The 19,305-nt window shown below is 44.2% G+C and overlaps 1 protein-coding gene across 2 annotated transcripts; it reads left to right on the top strand.

The window, feature by feature from the left end:
* The first annotated feature begins 53 nt into the window (after positions 1–53).
* Positions 54–19,031, top strand: Ddx25 (DEAD-box helicase 25). 2 transcript variants are annotated; one of them, XM_059267610.1, is made up of 12 exons: positions 54–194; positions 762–828; positions 1,081–1,125; positions 1,595–1,730; positions 3,919–4,011; positions 4,120–4,222; positions 5,923–6,037; positions 7,374–7,491; positions 13,644–13,881; positions 14,783–14,945; positions 17,196–17,384; positions 18,833–19,031. In XM_059267610.1, exons 1-12 carry the CDS (start codon positions 132–134, stop codon positions 18,892–18,894), a joined length of 1,392 nt encoding a protein of 463 aa, XP_059123593.1. In that variant the 5' UTR covers positions 54–131; the 3' UTR covers positions 18,895–19,031. The 2 variants fall into 2 exon arrangements, with proteins under 2 accessions (XP_059123593.1, XP_059123592.1); XM_059267609.1 differs by having other exon boundaries at positions 57–194; positions 7,314–7,491.
* Positions 19,032–19,305: the final 274 nt, after the last annotated feature.

Genomic DNA, 19,305 nt, shown 5'->3' with positions numbered 1-19,305 from the left:
TGCGCCGCGCCACGGGTGGTCGCGAGGCGGACGCCGGTCCCGGAGCCTAACCATTGGCCACTGAGCCGAGCCGGCGCTTCCCCGCGCGGGGGTGGCAGCACGTGCCGGGGGCGAGAGCGGAGACCGCAGCTATGGCGTCGTTACTTTGGGGAGGCGACGCTGGGGCGGCAGAGAGCGAGCGGCTGAACAGCCACGTAACCGCCGCTGAGCAGGGGAGGGCCCACGGGCGGGAGCTAGAACAAGGACTCCCGAGGGAAGTCCCCTGGGAGGGGGAGCGCCCCTCTGGCGTTTGGAGTAGGGTGTCAAGTGATGGGGGAGGTGTGGGCAGGGGTGGAAGGGCCACGGCAGAGGAGACTCCCAGAGGGAGGGCACACCTTTGATTGGAAAGGGCGAAGACCCCTGGAAATTCAGACAGAGAACGCGGCTGCTAGTCCTAGCTCTGAGTGTTCTCCTCTCCTGATTTTGACCATTTAGCAGGTTTCCCTTCTTTGTGGTCACCTTTCCCTTGTAGGTGTTGTAAACCACCTTTCTCCCAGGTACTGGCCGTATTCAGACTAAGAGACCTCTAGAAGAGACGATGGAAGCTCCCATCTTTTTATAGCATAATTCATACAGTGGACCGATTAATGAATTCACTAACCCTTAACATTGCAAAGGAAGGAGTTTGGGGTGGTCTTCCCTGCCCCTGCTGTGGGATAGCACCAGGCTTCTGCTTGATGTCTTGCTTCCTAACATTGGTTGAAATTTGTGCCTTTCAATAGTTTTCAAATCTCGTCCACCCCAGGAAGAACCTCCGTGGTATCAGGAGTACCACAGTCCCAAACATAGGTGAGTGCGGTTAGGCTAGAGCAGACTGGCTTGATTAAAGATCTTTCGGCCTGTATCTGCCAGCTGAAATAGCTTTGGCTCCTTTAATTTTATTTACATACAAGATCCTCCACCACCTTCCCAATCACTTTAACTCTTCCTGGAGATGACTCTGTTTGCATACACTAAACCCTGTGAGAAATTTTGAGAGTGCACTGTATTGTTTTTGTAACGTTTTTCTTTACATTTATTATTTCTCTCTTGCCCTTTTAGACGGCTCTCTGAACACCGAAGAAGATGATGAAGAGGACGATGTAGGTAAGAGACGTTTGTTTGCATGTTCTTTCTAACATTGCTTGGTTTATCATCCCTTTACCAATAGTAACGAGTGGGATTGCATTGGGAAAGCACTATCTTTGCTTTCTTTTTGAGTGAATACAATCAGACAAAAATACTAAATTAGGAGGGGGTATATTTCTTTAGACAAAGTGGAAACTGCAAGGAATGGGCTAAGAATTTTCAGTTTTGCAAAGAAGAATTAGGTCCTGCCATGATTAGATGTTGGTTTGCTCAAGGTCAGGGGTTGTTGGTGCAACAGAGCATAAGAAACTGGACTTTTGTGAAAGAGGGAGTTCTCAGTGCTGTGGCATTCCTTCTAGAACTTTCTATTAGAAGAAAAATGGGAATAGGTTGCAGCTGTTTTGTATATTTCTACCGAGTGTGAGAAAACAGTTAATTAGATGCCATTCAGGAGGCTTGATGTCCCCTTTTGTTTTTGCTTTTCTAGTGGATTTGGCAGCCAATTCACTCTTAAACAAGTTAATCCGTCAGTCCTTAGTAGAATCCAGCCACAGAGTGGAAGTCTTACAAAAGGATCCCAGCTCTCCACTCTACTCGGTGAAAACATTTGAAGAACTACGGCTGTGAGTATCTTAACTCTCAGTATGTAAGAATGCTTATGCTAGCAAGAGCTAACTAGCATACTGGTACTAAAAGAACATCAGAATCTCCTTTATTTTCTAGTAGGCTGTGTTAAAATAGATTGTAAAATATTACATGCCATTAAAATACAACTCAAAGAACACTTGGATACCTAAGTTGCCCAGCAAACTGAGCACATTTTGTAGTAAATCAAAATATTTTAATCTTGCAGGAGTCAGGGGAATACCAAGCCAAGCACAGCCATGTTGTCACCCTCCATATCAGAATCGACACAGGCATTGATGCCCCAAACATTATCCCCTTAACCACCATTTAAAAAGATATAAGCCTTTACTTTGCTAATCATAATTTATTTCAAATGGTATTAAAATGAGTAACTTCCTCAAATGAGTTTTCATCCCCTAGGGCTGAAATTGACATGAAGAAAATATATTCTAACAAAAAAGAACAGATGACAGATATGTGTGGACAAAACAGGCTTATTTTGCCTGCTAGGCACAGTAGGCAGAATGGACCTGGTTAGGTAGCAGTTTGCCCAGCCACCCAAAAGGCAACTGTAGACACACCTTTCGCCATTGCCTCAGGGGCCCCATTGCTTGAATTAAGAGCCTGTGAGTGAATGTGAGCAGCTGCTGGACTGCTCATCCCAGGACTTGCTGTATTCAGCGTAGCTGATATTTAGCATGAAATTTTACTTTGTAGTAGAGAAATGGCTTGTAGATCTGGAAGATATCTTACTTGATTACAGACGATTGATTGGATTCCTGTTTCTCATTTGGCCTTTGATGCCAGGTTCCAATTGGGAACACCCAATATTTGGTTTCCAAGAGAAAGATATAGTAACATGTGAACTTACATAAAGGAAAATATCCAACATCCTGATGCCCAGATATTTTCTAAGTGGTAGAGAGTCCTGCCTATGATTAAAATGTGGCTGTCAGTCATCCACCACGCAATGTACCAAATTAAGAACATCCAAATGTAGCCAGGCCACTACACCTTTAATCCCAGCACTCAGGATGCAGAGGTAGGTGATCTCTGTGAGTCTGAGGCCAGCCTGGTCTACAGAGACAGTACCAAGACAGCCAGGGCTACAGAGAGAAACCCTGTCTTGAAAAAACAAAGACAAAAAAGAAAAAAGAAAAGAACATCCAAATGTGTGAGTGACTCGGGAAAGGTGCAAACAGTCCAGCCCGCTCACGTTGCTCTCGTTCTGACATTTTGCAGAGGAGTACAGGAAAGATGCATTTAAAGTTCTTTCGTCAGCAAGGTGAGATTATAGGGTAATGAGTCTGAAAGAAATGATAAAAGAATCACCCCAATCAAATGTTTTCTTTTTCTGGAAATGTCTGTCATTCATGAAAAGGAGTTAAACTGTCAATGCCACTTTGCTTCCCAGTTTCATGGGAAGATAACACTTGTGGTATATGGATATACACCTTTTATCCAATGAATCTTCATCCCCGGCCATCTATCTCCCTAACAGAAAGTTTAGCTTTAGGCCTTCCCCACTTCCTTTAACCTAGGCATCTAGCCTAGGTTATTATTGTAGTGGTCCAACTTAGAGGCATGATTGTATGTAGTTGGGGGAGGGTCAGGGTTGAGGTATGAAGAATGTGTTTCTAAGTATTGCTTTCAGTGCTGGGAGCTGGCTAATCTTCATTGCCAACTTCACTGGCTTTGGAATGACCTAGGTCACACACATCTGAGTATGTCCCTGAGGGTGTTTCCCGCGGGGTTTAGGTGAGGAGGAACGAGCATCTGCTTGTGGGTGGCACTGTCTCGTAGACTGGAGTCTCTGAGTAAAAGGTAGGACAGGAGAAAGCAAGCTGAGCATCAGGATTGTCTCTCTGTTTTCTGACGGCAGACACAGTGAGAGCAGCAACCTCACACTCTCACCGTCGTGGACTCTACCCCTTCTTAAACCATGAGCTTCTGTTGAGCACCGTGTCATAGGAAAGTGATAATGCTTAATTGCAGAATGGCTTACCTCAGAAGTGTATCTTTCAAGTATGCATTTCTGAAGGCTGCTGGTACATGTGTTAATGAGGCTGCTGATTAGCAGAGGCTTTGCATGTTTGAGAATTTTTATTTATTTATTTACTTATTATTTATTTATTTATTTAGCTATCTATCTATGTACCCATCTATTTATTTATTATTTTACAGAAAGGAAGAGTTACTAAAAGGGATTTACGCAATGGGATTTAACAGACCATCCAAAATCCAAGAGATGGCCCTCCCTATGATGCTCGCACATCCGTGAGTTTACAGGGTAGTGGTCTTGCAAGTTGGTTGTTTTTGGTTTCTTCTGTTTATACCCAGGATCTTGTGTTCAGTTTCTACCCAGCCCTCTCCTCTTTTTCACAGTCCCCAGAACCTCATAGCACAGAGCCAGTCGGGAACTGGAAAAACGGCCGCCTTTGTCTTAGCGATGCTAAGCCGAGTGAATGCCTTGGAATTGTTTCCACAGGTAAGGAAGGGCTCTGGTGGGAATAATTGTAGCTGTGATGCCAACAGTGTTTCAGCAATGCCTGGTCTTTCTGCAGATATATGATTACCGCAGTAAAATGAAGACTAGGCATTCCTTCATAAAATCCTAGAGTGTTGGGGAGAGTATGGGGCTAGTACCGAGTAATACACAGCCCCAGCCTTAGAGTCCAGCTGCCTCCAATTCTAGCCTTGCCACAACTGCCTGCCTAGCTGGGTGTCAGGGGCCAGTTAGTAAGTCTCCCTGGGTCTGTTTTCTCTCTGCAAAGTCAGCAGTCTAAAGGTATGGATCATCATTGATCTCCTCATGCTCGACTCCTCACACCCAGTGTAGCCTGCATTGTAGAGACCATTCCTTAAGCACTGAATGACAAATGAATGTGTGAGTGTTTTTCTCCTAAAGTTATCATGTGCATTCATCACTGTGCTTGGAATAAGTAAGCATATAGTGATGGTGTCTGCATGGCTTTAGGGTCAGAAGGGCATACAGTTCACTCATTTATCAGAAACTCTTGGGGAGAAAGTGTCTTCCTGAGGTCACAGAGTGGCCGGTAGAGGCACCCAGCTCACAGTTCTAGCCTCATTTCTTTTCACAAAAAGAATCTGGTCCTGTTTCCCTCTTTCCTCCAAAGGACACTTAGAAAGTTCTTTCCTGGGCTGACTTCCCATATATGCTAAAAGCCTTTCTCAGCCAGCTGACAGTGATTCCTAGAAATTGTAGATGCGTGTGATGGGGGCCAAGCACAGGAAGTGTGCTTTCCACATAAGGTCATTGAAATTTAGATTGAAACTGTGGTATCCGTTCAATTATTCAAGAGAGCCATGCTTGAGCCCATGTTATGGAAATGTGTATGGAAATTATTTTTAGCACTTTGGTGGTTGCCTTCCCTACCATAGACCCTGCATATGAACACATTAAATAACCACCAGTTTTGTTGGGAATCTCCCCTGGAGCTGCCTTCTCCAGACCCCACCCAAAGAAAGCCCACCAAGCAGTGGATCCTTCCCCTGGAGGGTATTTAAGGCCCCTCCTCGGGAGCAGCTGCGTGGTTCTCCCGCTTCCCCTGAGACCACCCGGGAATGCTTTGCTCAGATTAAACCTGGATTTAGTAATCTGGCCTATTGCATCGGTGGAGTTACCCACCCCCTCAGGATATTTTACTTACCAAGTTCCTTCCGTCAGAATCTTCATTCGACAGTCACTACTTCTATGGGAGATGAACTAACGAATGGGAGTTGGGGGGAATATTATTCTGGCAGGATTATGCATTTATAATGTGGATTAAGCAAAGCATGCTGGAGACAGACAGACTCTTAAGAGCAAGTAAGAGGTGATAGGTATTGTACAAGCAGTGGTTTATCTTGCCTTCTTCATGGATTCCCAGCTCCCTATATCCCTTTCTCTCTCCATCAAAAGACAGTGACTTATCTAAATAACCCTGTAGAGAGGAATATATAAAGTAACTATTTCTTTTTCCCTTCAGCTCCAACCCCTCCCCTGAGTATTCACCTCAAACCTATCAGCTATTTATCAACTGTCAAATTATATTCAATTTAAAATGTTTCATTCAGCGAAAATCTTCAGTGACATTTCTATGCCTCTTCCCATACAACTTTTAATTGTGGTTCAAATTTGAGCAGTGGCTTGTATGAACCTTCCCCCTTCCCTCTTCTGTCTCACAGTGCCTCTGCCTGGCTCCTACCTATGAACTGGCTCTGCAGACTGGCCGTGTGGTTGAAAGGATGGGGAAATTCTGTGTGGATGTTGAAGTGATGTATGCCATTCGAGGAAATCGAAGTATGTACCAGTCAGCCTGTCTTGGCTATTTGTTAAATCCTGGCTTCACACCTAACTTCTCTGCTTTCTCATCTCTAAAGTGGGGGAAATAACTTAAATGAAGTGGTCCAGACTTAAGCACTGGTACAGTCTGGCATATAATGAGGACAGCAAACAGTGCACTATTTCCACACCTTATAAGAGAATGCCCTTTTTATAGTCTGCTTTTTGAGACTTGGTGATTTTGTGCCAAACAAGTTTTATTGGAGATTTTTTCATTAAAATACTACATGCTTATTGTGGAAACTGAAACTTTAAAGGATGAAGATTAGGATATGGAAGTCTGTTCTTGTTTGCCCCAAGAAAAAGACAGGAAGACGGTGTTTGCTCTTCCTTGAGCCCATGCAGATGCATCTGCACATCTGTTTCACTGAGTGCTCACATAATGGGGGCACGTCACACCACCCTCTGACTGGCTTCACAGCATCCCATATTTTTTACATCTAGACTATTATTGAATGTTTTGTTGTTTCCCGTTTGGAAAGGCTTTGTGGTTTGGAGGGCTTGTTTTTGTTTTGGGGGTGCTGGAGATAGACACTGGGGCTTTGTGCGTGCTAGCTGAGTGTTCTCATCCTGAGTGTACCCCAGTTCCTGTAGCTGAAATGGGATCTCTCAGCTCATGCAGTGGCAGGCTGGGGACACTAGCTGCTCTGGAGACTGCAGTAGTGGCCCCGGCCTGTACTCCACACCTGACCAGTTTCCCCACAGTCATGCCATTGTTCCCATAGGACAATAGAAAGTCGGAATGTGGTTTTGTTTGTTTGTTTTGCTTTTGGTTTTGTTTTGGTTTTTTGGTTGGTTGGTTTGGTTTGGGAGGGGTTTTTTTTGGGGGGGGGTTGTTGTTTTGGGTTTTTTTTTTTGTTTTTTTTGACAGTGCCTTACTGTGTTGCCCAGGATGGTCTTGAACTTAAGACCATCATCAGTAAGCAAGTGATCATCTCACTTCAGCTTCCTGAGTAGCGGGGCCTACAGGATGCCACAGTATCCATTTTATCTAAGTGTAGCTTTTTAAATGACCACGGAGCACAATCAAATATATAGGGCTATTATTACCATAAACCTAAAAGTCTGAAATCCATCCTGAAATTCTGCAGAATCTAAATACATCCATGACCCGCAGGGTTTGCACTTGAAAAATGATACCAAGCACTACGTCCTGTCACCCTGGCCTGTGTCCTGTCACTGTGAGGTGAGCTGTTTTGATCTACAGGAACACTTCAAACCCTTTTCTCCACAGTTCCTCGGGGCACTGAAATCACCAAACAGATTATAATTGGTACTCCCGGGACTGTCTTAGATTGGTGCTTCAAGCGAAAATTGATTGATTTGACTAAGATCCGTGTATTTGTCCTGGATGAAGCAGATGTGATGATTGACACCCAAGGATTCTCAGATCAGAGTATTCGTATCCAAAGGTAACCTTCACGTTCATCCATTCCTCCTAGATTTTCAGTCTAAATGATCAATTTTGTTGCTCTGCTCTTCCTAATTACTTCCATTGCTTAATTTCTTGGTATTGTCACCTCCGGACTGACTTCGGGTTTGTCTTAGTTTCACCAGCTCAGGGACCCCTCAGACTGCTATAATGCTTGCCTTCACTGTGCGTGCCTCTCTGCTGTGCGTTTGCAGTACAGACTTACAGGTGAAGTGTGTGTCCTGGGTCGCATGAGGTTTTTCCAGTCATGTTTTATATCCTAAGCAGAATCCTGAAGGAATCTGCTGAAGGCTGCCTTGAGGATGTGATGGCCATTGGGCTAGAATAGAAAACACGTGGTGTTGGAGCAGGTCTAGTCCTGACTCCACTTCTAGTGTGTAAGTAAATTATACCATTTCCCCAGATTTCTCTAACAGATCACCTGAAGGGCTTCCGATAATACATTTCTGGGCCCTTCCTCACACTCACTGCATTAAGATCTGGGGAGGGAAGTTAAGAATCTGCCTTGTTCTTTTTTTTCTTTCTTTTTTAATAAAGTTAAGGTGGTGGTGCATGCCTTAAATCTCAACACTCAGGAGACAGAGGCAGGTGGATCTTTTGTGAGTTGGAGGCCAGGCTGATCTACAAAGCAAGTTCCAGGATAGCCAGAAGCTGTTACACAGAGAAACCCTGTCTCAAGGGGGAAAAAAAGTAATATTTACTCAACTTTAAATTCAATAGTATTTAGGAACAGTAGACTCCTGCCTGCTCAGTCCTAAGAACATGCCTGTCTTTTCTGATGCCAATCTTCAGATCTTAAATAATATGCTCACATTACTGTTTCCTGATGTAAAGTCACCGTCTCCTTACTTCTCAGTGTAGAAAGTAGCCCTGGATTCTTTTGAACTACTGCCCTTGCCCACTCTCTACCTTCTCTCAGTGGTTAAATCGTAAGCGTTTGATTGTGCCAACACTGTTTATGTCAGTCTGAGTACACATGCACATGCAGGCACACACTGTTGGCTGCTGGTCCAGCAGTGTAGTGTTCTTACTGTGTTTTTATTATACAACTTTCCCTTGACTGTTGTTTTTTTCCCATGCATTAGCTCTGTGCAGGGATCTTTAGCTTTTCCCTGACTATTCCATCAGCTGTGTCATATGGAAGAGGTTTCTTCACATAGTCGAATCATGTTGTTTGTGTTTATAATTTTTAATATTTCTTTTATTTTTGAGATTATAATATAATTACATTACTTCCTCCTTTCCTTTCCTCCCTCCAAACCATCCCATTTAGCCTTCTTTGCTCTCTTTCAAATTCATGGCCTCTTTTTTTTTTTTAATTATTGTTACATGCATGTATGTATATGTTTATACACGTATTCCTTAGTAAAACCTGTTTGGTCTGCATAATGTTACTTGTATGTGTGTTTTCAGGGCTGACCATTTGGTGCTGGGCAACCAGTTGGTGTGCCCTGGGGAAGACTGTTTCTACCGCTCTCAGCATTGCTTTTTACCCTAGTATTTTGTGTAGGGTTGAAGCCCACAGATACATGCAGTCCTCACGCCAGGAAACTTTCTCTTTGCAACAGACAGAGACCATTATAGAAAACCACAGCTGATCAAAATGCAGAGTTGTAGAGCTAAGACCCATTGGGTACATCTACAAAATTCTCCCCCACCTAAGGCTCAGAGATCATTGAGGAAGAATGGGGGAGAGACTGTAAGAGCCCAAGGAACAGGTAGTCTACTGTGATACTGTGTAATGTCAAAAGCTCCAGCCATAAAGTGTCACTGACCTGGCTGCCTGCACATGAGCAAACAAGGACAACAGCAGTAGACATGCCAGAGTGGATGGAGGAAAGTCAATGAGGCCTCGAGTCATGTTTTTAGTCGTTGACTTCTGTTTATCCGGGAGGTCTCTTCAGGTCTCCCTCTCCTGCCTGAGTGTCCAGCCCTGTTGTGTGCTTTAATCATGGCTGTGCTATTGTTCATTTGCTGCTTTGCATCTCCCAGTCCCTGGGTTCCTGTGTAATTTCCTGAATGTGCTGGGTTGTATTTTCTGATCTCCTTTAAAGTATACAAGAAGTTCGTGGGTTGTTTTTGTTTTTTAGCTTGTATGTGTCTCAAAATGTTTTTACTCTCTTGTAAATCTGGTCTCTATTGCATAGGAATCCTATATTGAAAAACCATTCTTCCTCCCAATTTCAGGTGCAATGTTGAAAACCAAACAGTTTCCCTGGGTAACTTTATGTGTAATCAATACTGTGAGCTTCTGCTTCTGTGGCTGAGAGGTTGGATGTCACCCTGCTCCCCTAGACCTTGATCTTAGCCTACCATTGGGGTCTCCTGCCGCCTCCAGATCCTGATAGTTCTCACTGGAGTTTGTTGACTTTTATTATCAAACCTTGTGCCTGCAAGTTCCGGAAATTCTCTGAAGTTGCTTCTTTTCCTAGAGAGAGCCAGTATAGGACACAGTCATCACAAACAAGAAGTACTAAAAATGGAAATAATTATACACATGTTACTAAAAAGCAAGGGTTGCTATTTCTGTTTCCTGGTGATCCATTCTCTATTCTTCTCGCTGTGTTTCCATTTTGGAGAAAGACATCTGTTTTCATTTATTGCACATCTTTCCAGAGACACCAACAGTGTAGTCACCATATGAGTTCATGTCTTCATAGTTAAAGGTCTTTCTAAGTGCAAACTTTAAACTGAAAAGTATCCCAAAACTTCGATAAGGAAAGTCTCAATATCATGGTCAGATATTACATGCTTTTAAACTTGTCAGGCGCAAAGTATGCAAGACATGTAGCCGGTAGGACCATTTTTGTTTTATTTGATAGAGAATTTGTGGGATGAATAGAATTTGCCAGAATTTTTATTTACACGCTACTACTAGTTTATATTTGGGTAAAATATGAGCAAACCTGTCTTTTATTTTCTTTGTTTTATAAAAAGTTCATAAATATCATCTCCATTTTTAAAATTGAAGTATCTTAGACTGTGTGTGTGTGTGTGTGTGTGTGTGTGTGTGTGTGTGTGTGTGTCTTGAGAAAGACTTTTTCTGTAGCCCAGCCTGTCCTCAAACTCATGACAGTCCTACCTCACCCTCTAACTGCTGAGATTACAGGTGTCAGCCAGCTTGCTTGACAGGGACACATTTTTATTGCTGGGGTGTGGTGGAGCACGGATTACACGTCTGAAGCAGATTCTGAAGAATCAGCTCTCACACAGCAAGCTGTGTCATCTGTTACCGGCATTCTGCCTTTCCTTACTCACAGAACATTTTATTTAGGTCTATAAACCGTGTCTCCCCCTACCCTTTATTGAAATTAGATTCTTTTCTCATACAGTATATCCTGATTATAGTTTCCCCTTCCTTCATTCCTCCCAAGTTCCTCCCCATTTTCCCTCTCCTCTAGATCCACTCCCTTTCTGTCTCTCATTAGAAAAGAACAGGCTTCTAAGAGATAACAGCCAAACATGACAAAATAAAATATAATACGATGAAGCAAAAACTTTCATCTTAAAATTGAACATGGCAACCCAACCGGAGGAAAAGAGTCCCAGGAGCAGGCACAAGAGTCAGAGACCCACTTGTTCTCACACTCAAAAGAGTCCCATAAAAATACTAAGCTGAAAGCTGTAATGTATACTCAGAGGGCCTGGTGCAGACCCGTGTCAGCCCTGTGCTCGCTGTTTCAGTCTCTGAGTTCATAGGAGCCTTGCTTAAGAGGGCCTTGTTCTCCTGGTGTCCTCCATCCCCTCTGGCTCTCTTATACTCTTTCTGCCTCCTCTTCTATGGGGTTCCCTGAGCTCTGGGATGAAGGATTTGATGGGGACATCCCACTTAGGTTTGTATAAACCAGGTCTTAAATTTTCTCTACTTAAGACTCATTTTCACTGGAGAAATTTTTACATGACTCCAAATATTTAGGTACATAAGTATACATGTCAAGCATTTACTGAAAATGAGTCATAAAGAGATTTATTTTAAAACTCTTTAGTTTGTTAGTATGCATATAATTTTACATTAATGATAAAAATAAAATTTGCATAATAGCTGGATATGCCTTTTATTTTTATATCAAGAATTAAATATTGCCTGAAACAAAAGATTCAGTATTTTCTAGAGTTCATTGATATTTTTAAATTGCCAATGCTGGAAATACCATTTTGCTTAAGTATTTAATACAAATAGCAGAAATATGTTTCACACCATTTTGGAAATTATTAGAAATTTTTCCTAACCTCAAGTCACAGTTAATGTTTTTTGTTTGTTTGTTTTTTATGAAATTCAAGTCAATAACTCAGAAAGTTTTAAAATCAAATAGTCCAGCAATTACGACATACTGATTTGATAAGAACATGTTAAGGAATGTTTCTATGAGAGCAGAAAGCCTTGTAGGGAGCTCAGACGAATACAGTAGTGACCAGTTTGAGCTGAGTGTCTCAAGCAATAGTCATTGGTATTTTGTATGGCTTCAGGGGCACGCACAGCACAAAGTGAAGCTGCCATGTGCTCAGAACCAAGACAACAGTGCAGCCACACTATGCACCCCAGGCAAGCTCCGCTAGAAACACCTCAGGTTCGTAACGGGTTTGATTTTGAATTAGTTGTTGGCCTTTGCCCACTCAGATATCTTTTTCCTGAATTGCAGACTTTTGCACACTCCTCACATTCAGTTATACAGCCCAGATGGGGTCACAGCCCATAGTGTAAGATGCTTTCTGTAAACCCTGAGCTGCAGCTACTCCATGTCCTGGAGATAGATCCCAGGGACAACACTCTAACACATGCTCATGTGGGTGCTGTGGCTGAGCTAATTGAGGGGCTACTGTTTCACCTCAGCACTGGGCTCTTGGAGCCACCTTTAGAAATTTGAAAGCACTGCCTTTCTCCCCTAAACTTCCAAGTCTGTCTGTGCACTGGCCCCTTGCATCCCTGACCCTAGCGCCTAGTCTAACCCTTGCCTCCAGGTGCTCTTTAATCGGGGGTTTCTTGTGCACTTCCTTCTGTCTGAGGTTAAAATGGCCGTCTCGGCTTTCTTTTTCCTGTCTGACTCCTACTGGTGGTATTTCTTGGTTGTTTTTTTTCCCTCACTTCCTTTTCTTGTGTTATGGATACAACATCCACCCTCCCTCACTGAGGGTACTAATCTCAGTAGTGTTGCAGGGTGGTGCTGCTGCTCTTTGGTTTCCGTCTATTCCCAGTTTCCAACGTTGTCTGAACTGGCCGGCTCTCCTGTTTTGTTTGTTTGCTGCATCCGTCTTTTACAAAAGGTGGACCCTTCTTCTCCCCATCTGGCAGTGCTTGCCGACTCTTCATAATCTGAGGGACTGAAATCCCAGGAAGCATTCCTTTCGAGTGGTTGCCATAGGGGACGTTAGAACTAGGTGATGCTCTGACCTCTTCCAGGAGGCAAGCAGCAGCGCTTGGCGGCTGGCAGTCTGGATGAGAAGAGCTACCAGGAAGTGTGCATGCTTTCATTTGATTCGTTCCCTTCTGCCACGTGACTCACTCCACCTACCATTAAGGCTTCTATCTCCAAATATGGAATTTCTGTACTAGTTTCCTAGTAGTAAGTGCTTAGCTGCTGAAATAAGGGACCCAATTGTTTGTTCATTATGGCCAGAGGCCAGGGGAGACTCCCCTCTTGCCGTCCTCTAACCAGTAAGTTAGTGTGTTTTCGTTGTAGAGTAAGAGTCAGAACTCACGACTTAGGAGTCAAAGGGGGCTTCTGAAAAGGTCCCTCTTATTTCCTACTCAGGAGAAAGCTGTATAATAGTTAAAGCACTTATGTTGGCTGCTCAGCACTCCCTATTTTGATTTCCTTTCTTTTGGTTGTTAAAACAATTCCTTTAAGTGGTTCAGCTCATTCCCTTCGGATGTATTCCCAGTGTGTGACTACTGAACCTTTCAGTAGGAGGAGATTGGCGTGTGTGACTGCTGGCCCTCCAGAATGCTTGGAGATTCACATCCCACATATATTTTTCCAAATTCTTGGTGGCAGATAGGGACAGGATGTTTGACTTGTTGCCTTAAGGTGGAGCTGATCACAGCACACAGCACCACGTAAGCTTACAAGTATGCCCATGCTTGAAGAGGGACAGTCTGGCAGCTGAGTGACGGCCATCTTCCTTCTCTTTCAGAGCTTTACCCTCCGAATGCCAGATGCTCCTCTTTTCGGCAACCTTTGAGGACTCTGTGTGGCAGTTTGCTGAACGAATCATTCCTGACCCCAATGTTATCAAGTTACGAAAAGAGGAATTGACCCTGAATAACATCCGACAGTATTATGTGTTGTGTGAAAACAGAAAAGACAAGTATCAAGCCCTGTGTAACATCTATGGCGGCATCACCATTGGCCAGGCCATCATCTTCTGCCAGGCAAGCCTGCTGCCTGTGTCTTTGCCATGGACAGATTCCATACAAGTGCACGGGGAGACTGTACCATGAGTAAACGCCATCGAGCCAGGCCCTGTGTTCACTTTAACCCTCAGAACAGCTTTGAATAGAATCTTCAGCTTCGGGGTGAAACTTAGGAAGGTTGGCTGATGGGATAGATCTTAAATAAAGGTCCCTTTTAGAAACCCTGCCGCTAGCACATCCACACTTGGCTTTTCCAAGTCTGTGATGTTACTTATACTGATATCTATCCCACTATGTTTATTTTATGTGGGCTGGTAGGGGGGAGTTGTGTTGTGTTTGCTTCTTGCCATCTGACCCTTTTCATGCTCATATACTTTATTTTCATTCCTACCATGTGAACATGCTTAGCATTATGAGCAGGGTGTTGAGACATATCCCCTGCTCTAGACTGGCATCTGCTGGCATGTGGACAGAACTGAAATCCTCTGTAGAATGAAAACAAGTTCAGCTCTGCCCCAAGATAGCCATGTAAACTAGGCAAGTTACTTAGCTATAGAATTGCTTTCTTTTTGGTCCATTTAACAAAGATGATGATGATGATAATGATGATGATGATGATGATGCAGATGCAGAAATGGGTAGCTATTTAATTGTGTACATAAAGATGTTTATCACATGGCTCCTACAAAGAACTCTTGTAGTGTTTGTTGGTTTGGTTTGGTCATCAGAAAAGAAGGTCAAAGCTTGGTCAAATTGAGAGACTGTGATTCTTCAAATCGCAGAGAATGTCATGCCACAGTCTAGACCTTCTTGGAAGACTGAGGGAGAAGGAAACAAGCCCTCTGCAGCTTTCCCCCTTCACCCATGAGCATACGGGGCAGCCAGTCTGCTTTGACTCATGCTTTGATTTCTCTCATAGACACGGCGAAATGCCAAGTGGCTGACTGTGGAGATGATGCAGGATGGCCACCAGGTGTCCTTACTAAGTGGGGAACTCACAGTGGAGCAGCGAGCTTCCATCATCCAGAGGTTCCGAGATGGCAAAGAGAAGGTCCTCATCACAACCAATGTCTGTGCTCGAGGTTTGTGGAAGTTGAGTGTTACTGGAAATGTATGCAGTCATAGAAACACCACTGTAATCAAAATCAGAACCCGCCACCTCCCCAGCATGGTCCTAACTTTCTCTGCACCAGTCTCCTCCCAGCACATAGCCTCTGGCAACTGCTGCTGATGCGATTTCTCTTCCAGACTGCTGCCCACATTGAATCATATAGTGTAGAGCCTTTGTATGTGATTTGTCCACCTAGCATGATGTTGCTGAATTTCCCCAGCTTTGTTTGCTAAGGCAACAGTAGTTTTGTTCCTCTTCATTGGCAATAGTACTCCATTGATAGCTCAGTCATTTTCCAGTTGGGTATTGGAATTGCTTGCAGCTAGGGGTTACTTTGAATGCGTCTGCAATAAAAAGTCATGTGTAGGTCTTTGTATCCACACACGTCTTCATTTCTCTTGGGTAAATACCTCGCTGTGGAACTGCTTTCTAAGAAACTGCAGCTCTTCCGCTGTGTCTCCACCACTGTGCACTCCCACCAGCAGGGTGCGCTCCCATTGATGATGTTCCACGCCCTTGTCATTCATTAATCTTGTCAGTTTCTTGTTTCAGCCATTCAGGTGGACGTGTATTGTATCTCCATGCGGTTTGAATTTGCGTTACCCTAATAACTAATAATGCCAACATTATTAGTATCTTAGGTGTTTCAAGTTTTAAATCTACAGTTTCGGGCTGAGGAGTGTTAAGAAAGAGGACTGCCTATTTTTTTTATCCTTCTCACATCGTTGCTTGGACCCTATACTCAAGTTGGACCCCAGACTCTAGGTCAGCCTATACTCAAAATACGTTCTCTAGGTCAGCCTGTACTCAAACCATGTTCTCTAGGTCAGTCTATACTCAAACCACGTTCTCTAGATCAGCCTATACTCAGACCACGTTCTCTAGGTCAGCCTATACTCAGACCACGTTCTCTAGGTCAGCCTATACTCAAACCACGTTCTCTAGATCAGTCTATACTCAAACCACGTTCTCTAGGTCAGCCTATACTCAAACCACGTTCTCTAGGTCAGCCTATACTCAAACCACGTTCTCTAAATCAGTCTATACTCAAACTACGTTCTCTAGGTCATTGAATAGAACAAAGGCTCTGCTAGCCTTGTCTTGGAAGCCTAGCCTCCCTGAAAAAGGGTGAAGCCCCTGGCTCTTGGGAACTGTTCTTGCCTGGAGCTATCCAAAGGGACTTTGTGCTGTCCAGATGGTGGCCACTAACTAACTGTATCAGCTCTTGAGCACTTGAAACATCACAGTATGACTGAGGAACTGGATTCTTTTTAATTTGGCTAATTTAAATGTGAATAGTCATATGGAGTTTTATGGTTTCCTTTTTGGACAGAACAATCTCAGCCCTGGGGGCGGGGGGAATGGCAAAGAAAGCTCCAGGCTGAAGGCTCAGAGCAGAGAGGGCAAGATGATGATGTAGGCAGCCTGTCAGTGTGGACATGGAGGCCCAGATGACAGAGAGGTGTCCTAGGCAGCACTAGGATTGAAAGGTATTGAAGAAAGGAAAAAGTTCAGATTATTTTTAAATGCTGGGGATTGAACTTGGGGCCTTGTGCTTGCTAGGTGGGCACTCTACCACTGAACCCCAGCTCTAGTCAGAACAGGTCAGTTGGGTAGGAAAATACAGTGGCTTTAGAAAATGCCTAGCCCTTGTAACTGGAACTGAACATGGAGATGAGGTGAGCCCGTAGGTGGTTTGAGGACTCGAGGAGCGTGTATTCTAGGCTGTGAGCACAAGTGCCCTGGACATGGCTGTGGTGGCCATCCTCTGTGACGTTAGAAGAGTGGGAGAAGAGATTGAGGGAAAAGCATTGTAACGTGGAATGCAACATGGAAGGGATGAAAAACAGACATGACAAGAACATAGCCATGGAGTAGAGTTGAGCTGCATCCCATAATGGGTAAGGAGACCCTGGACCTACCAGCCTGCTGGGGACTAAGCTCCACAGAAGTAGGGAAGAGCTTGGCCTTGTAGGCTTGGTGAGGGCCTCTCTCTCTCCCCTTTCCCCACTCACATATACATGCTTTGTACCCATTTAGATTTGTGCAGAATTAGCCTTGATTAGCTTGATTGCTACCCAGCATCACAGACACCACAGTGCGCAAGCAAACTGACCTGCTTTAGGACCCCCTAGTGAGAGTTCCTTTGGCAAATACAGTTCTTGGTGGATTTGTCCTGAAGAAATTGTTGCAAGACCCTCTAGTGTCTCTCTTCTCCTAGGAATTGATGTGAAGCAGGTCACCATCGTTGTGAACTTTGACCTTCCTGTAAATCAATCAGAAGAGCCAGACTATGAGACCTACCTCCACCGTATAGGACGGACAGGACGCTTTGGGAAAAAAGGTCTCGCCTTCAACATGATTGAAGTGGATAAGCTGCCCCTGCTTATGAAAATACAGGACCACTTCAGTAAGTAGCAGGCTTTCGCATGCGCAGTAGGAGCCCCAGACTTGCTCATACTGTCCATGAGGGCAGTGAGAGGTTGTGTGAAACAGAAGCCATGAGAGAATAGCTTCTAGTTCATAGGGTGAAAGTTATAACGTAGGCCAAGTGATTACGTGATTCCTTTATGGTTAAACGGAAGTTTAAGTGTCAAGTAGAATTCACATGAGCTCATTCTGCAACCTGTAGAATTTTATGCCCATAGAGCAATACCACAAAGTAATGACACCCTTTAGGATGTATTGTGTCCCAATTTTCCTCTTTTACAGTTTCTCCTTCTGTTGTCTCACCCTCTCAGACAGGACAGTCCTGACTTCTGTAGGTTGCTTTGCAACCTTTCCCAGCCCCACATCTGAACAAGCAGGCTCAGCTAGTCTGCTGGGCCCCAGAACTGTCAGAATGCACTCATGGGAGCGTTAAGGGTTACATCACTTGGTAGCTGTACCCCCTCCCCTGCAGAAGCCAAGTGTAGTGGTACACACCTTTAATACCAGCACTCAGGAGGCAGAGGCAGGAGGATCTCTGTGAGTTCAAGGCAGCCTGGTCTTCATAGTGAGTTCCAGGACAGGCCAGCCACATAGTAAGACTGTCTTGAAGAAACAAACAAAAATTAACCCAAACCCAAGAGAGCTGTGTAGATGGCTTTTCATTTAGATTATATGATCATACCTATTTTTGAACCTGGCCACAGATGGGGCGTGGCGGGGGGGGGGGGGATCATGGCAAGAAGGCATTAAGTACCATCTTCTCGTGGGACTTTGTTGGAAGCCGTAGGCACGCTCCCCAGGAAGTGGACTCACTGAACATTGGAATGGAATTTGTAAAGGTTTTCAGACTGACTGCTGTACATCCCACTGACCCTTTAAAGTACTGCTTAGGCACCCCATCTTAAACTACCTGAGTGGCTAGGAGAGAAGCACCCATGTAGGCCACTACTGCTCTGCTGAACTCTTGGGAAGTAACTCCAGTGAGGAGGCTTGGTCCACCCTGGCATATCTCACTATCAGCAAAGCCTCTTTTTGCTCAAGGTATCCAGACATGTCCACTCTGGATCCAGTCTATTTGCTGCTGTTTTAGTTTATGTGGGCCAACTCTTTGGTAAGTGTCTTGGGGCTTCCTATACAAAATGTCACAGGAGCAGGGCGTTTGTTCGTTTGTTTGTTTGTTTGTTGAGACAGGGTCTCACTATATAGCCCTGGGTGTCCTGGAACTCACTGTGTAGACCAGGCTGGCCTCAAACTGACAGAGATCCACCTGCCTCTGCCTCCTGAGTGCTGGGATTAAAGGTGTGCGTCACCACACCCTGCTTAGAAACTGTATTTTAGAGGTGTCACTGTTTCTAGTATGGCTGGCTGGAATGAACTTGCATTTAGGACCTGGGATGAGACTGGATCCTTTCTCTTTCGTTCTTTCAGATAGCAATATTAAGCAACTCGACCCAGAAGACATGGATGAGATTGAAAAGATCGAATATTGAAGAGAGGCCTTTGTTGTTTGTGGGCTTTCCTAGTTTGTGAGAATGTTGCAGCAGGTTTTGAAGATAATTTTCTATGTTGAGGCTCTGTCAAGGTGAAACTGTCACAGACAACAAAATAAATGTCATGGTACTCTTCATTCTAAGACCCAAATTGATTCAAAGCATGTGACCGGTTTAAATGAGAATGCAGATTCCTTCTTCTAATCTGTTTACAGGTAGCATCTCCCTGAGCTGCTGCGGAGATGGCTTTTCATTTAGATTATACGATCATACCCATTTTTGAACCTGGCCACGAGGGGGCAGTAGAACATCACCAATTTTAGAATGGAAGCTGGCAGGACAGGTGGAAAGCCACCCATTTTCAGACCTCGCTCACAGACTGCCCTTTCTGTGTATCAGTTTCCCCATTCC

The sequence above is a fragment of the Peromyscus eremicus genome, chromosome 7 (assembly GCF_949786415.1).
Source record: "Peromyscus eremicus chromosome 7, PerEre_H2_v1, whole genome shotgun sequence".
NCBI classification, from domain to species: domain Eukaryota; kingdom Metazoa; phylum Chordata; class Mammalia; order Rodentia; family Cricetidae; genus Peromyscus; species Peromyscus eremicus.
Note: the sequence above shows the minus strand (reverse complement) of the source record. Positions and strands in the feature narration are given on the sequence as shown.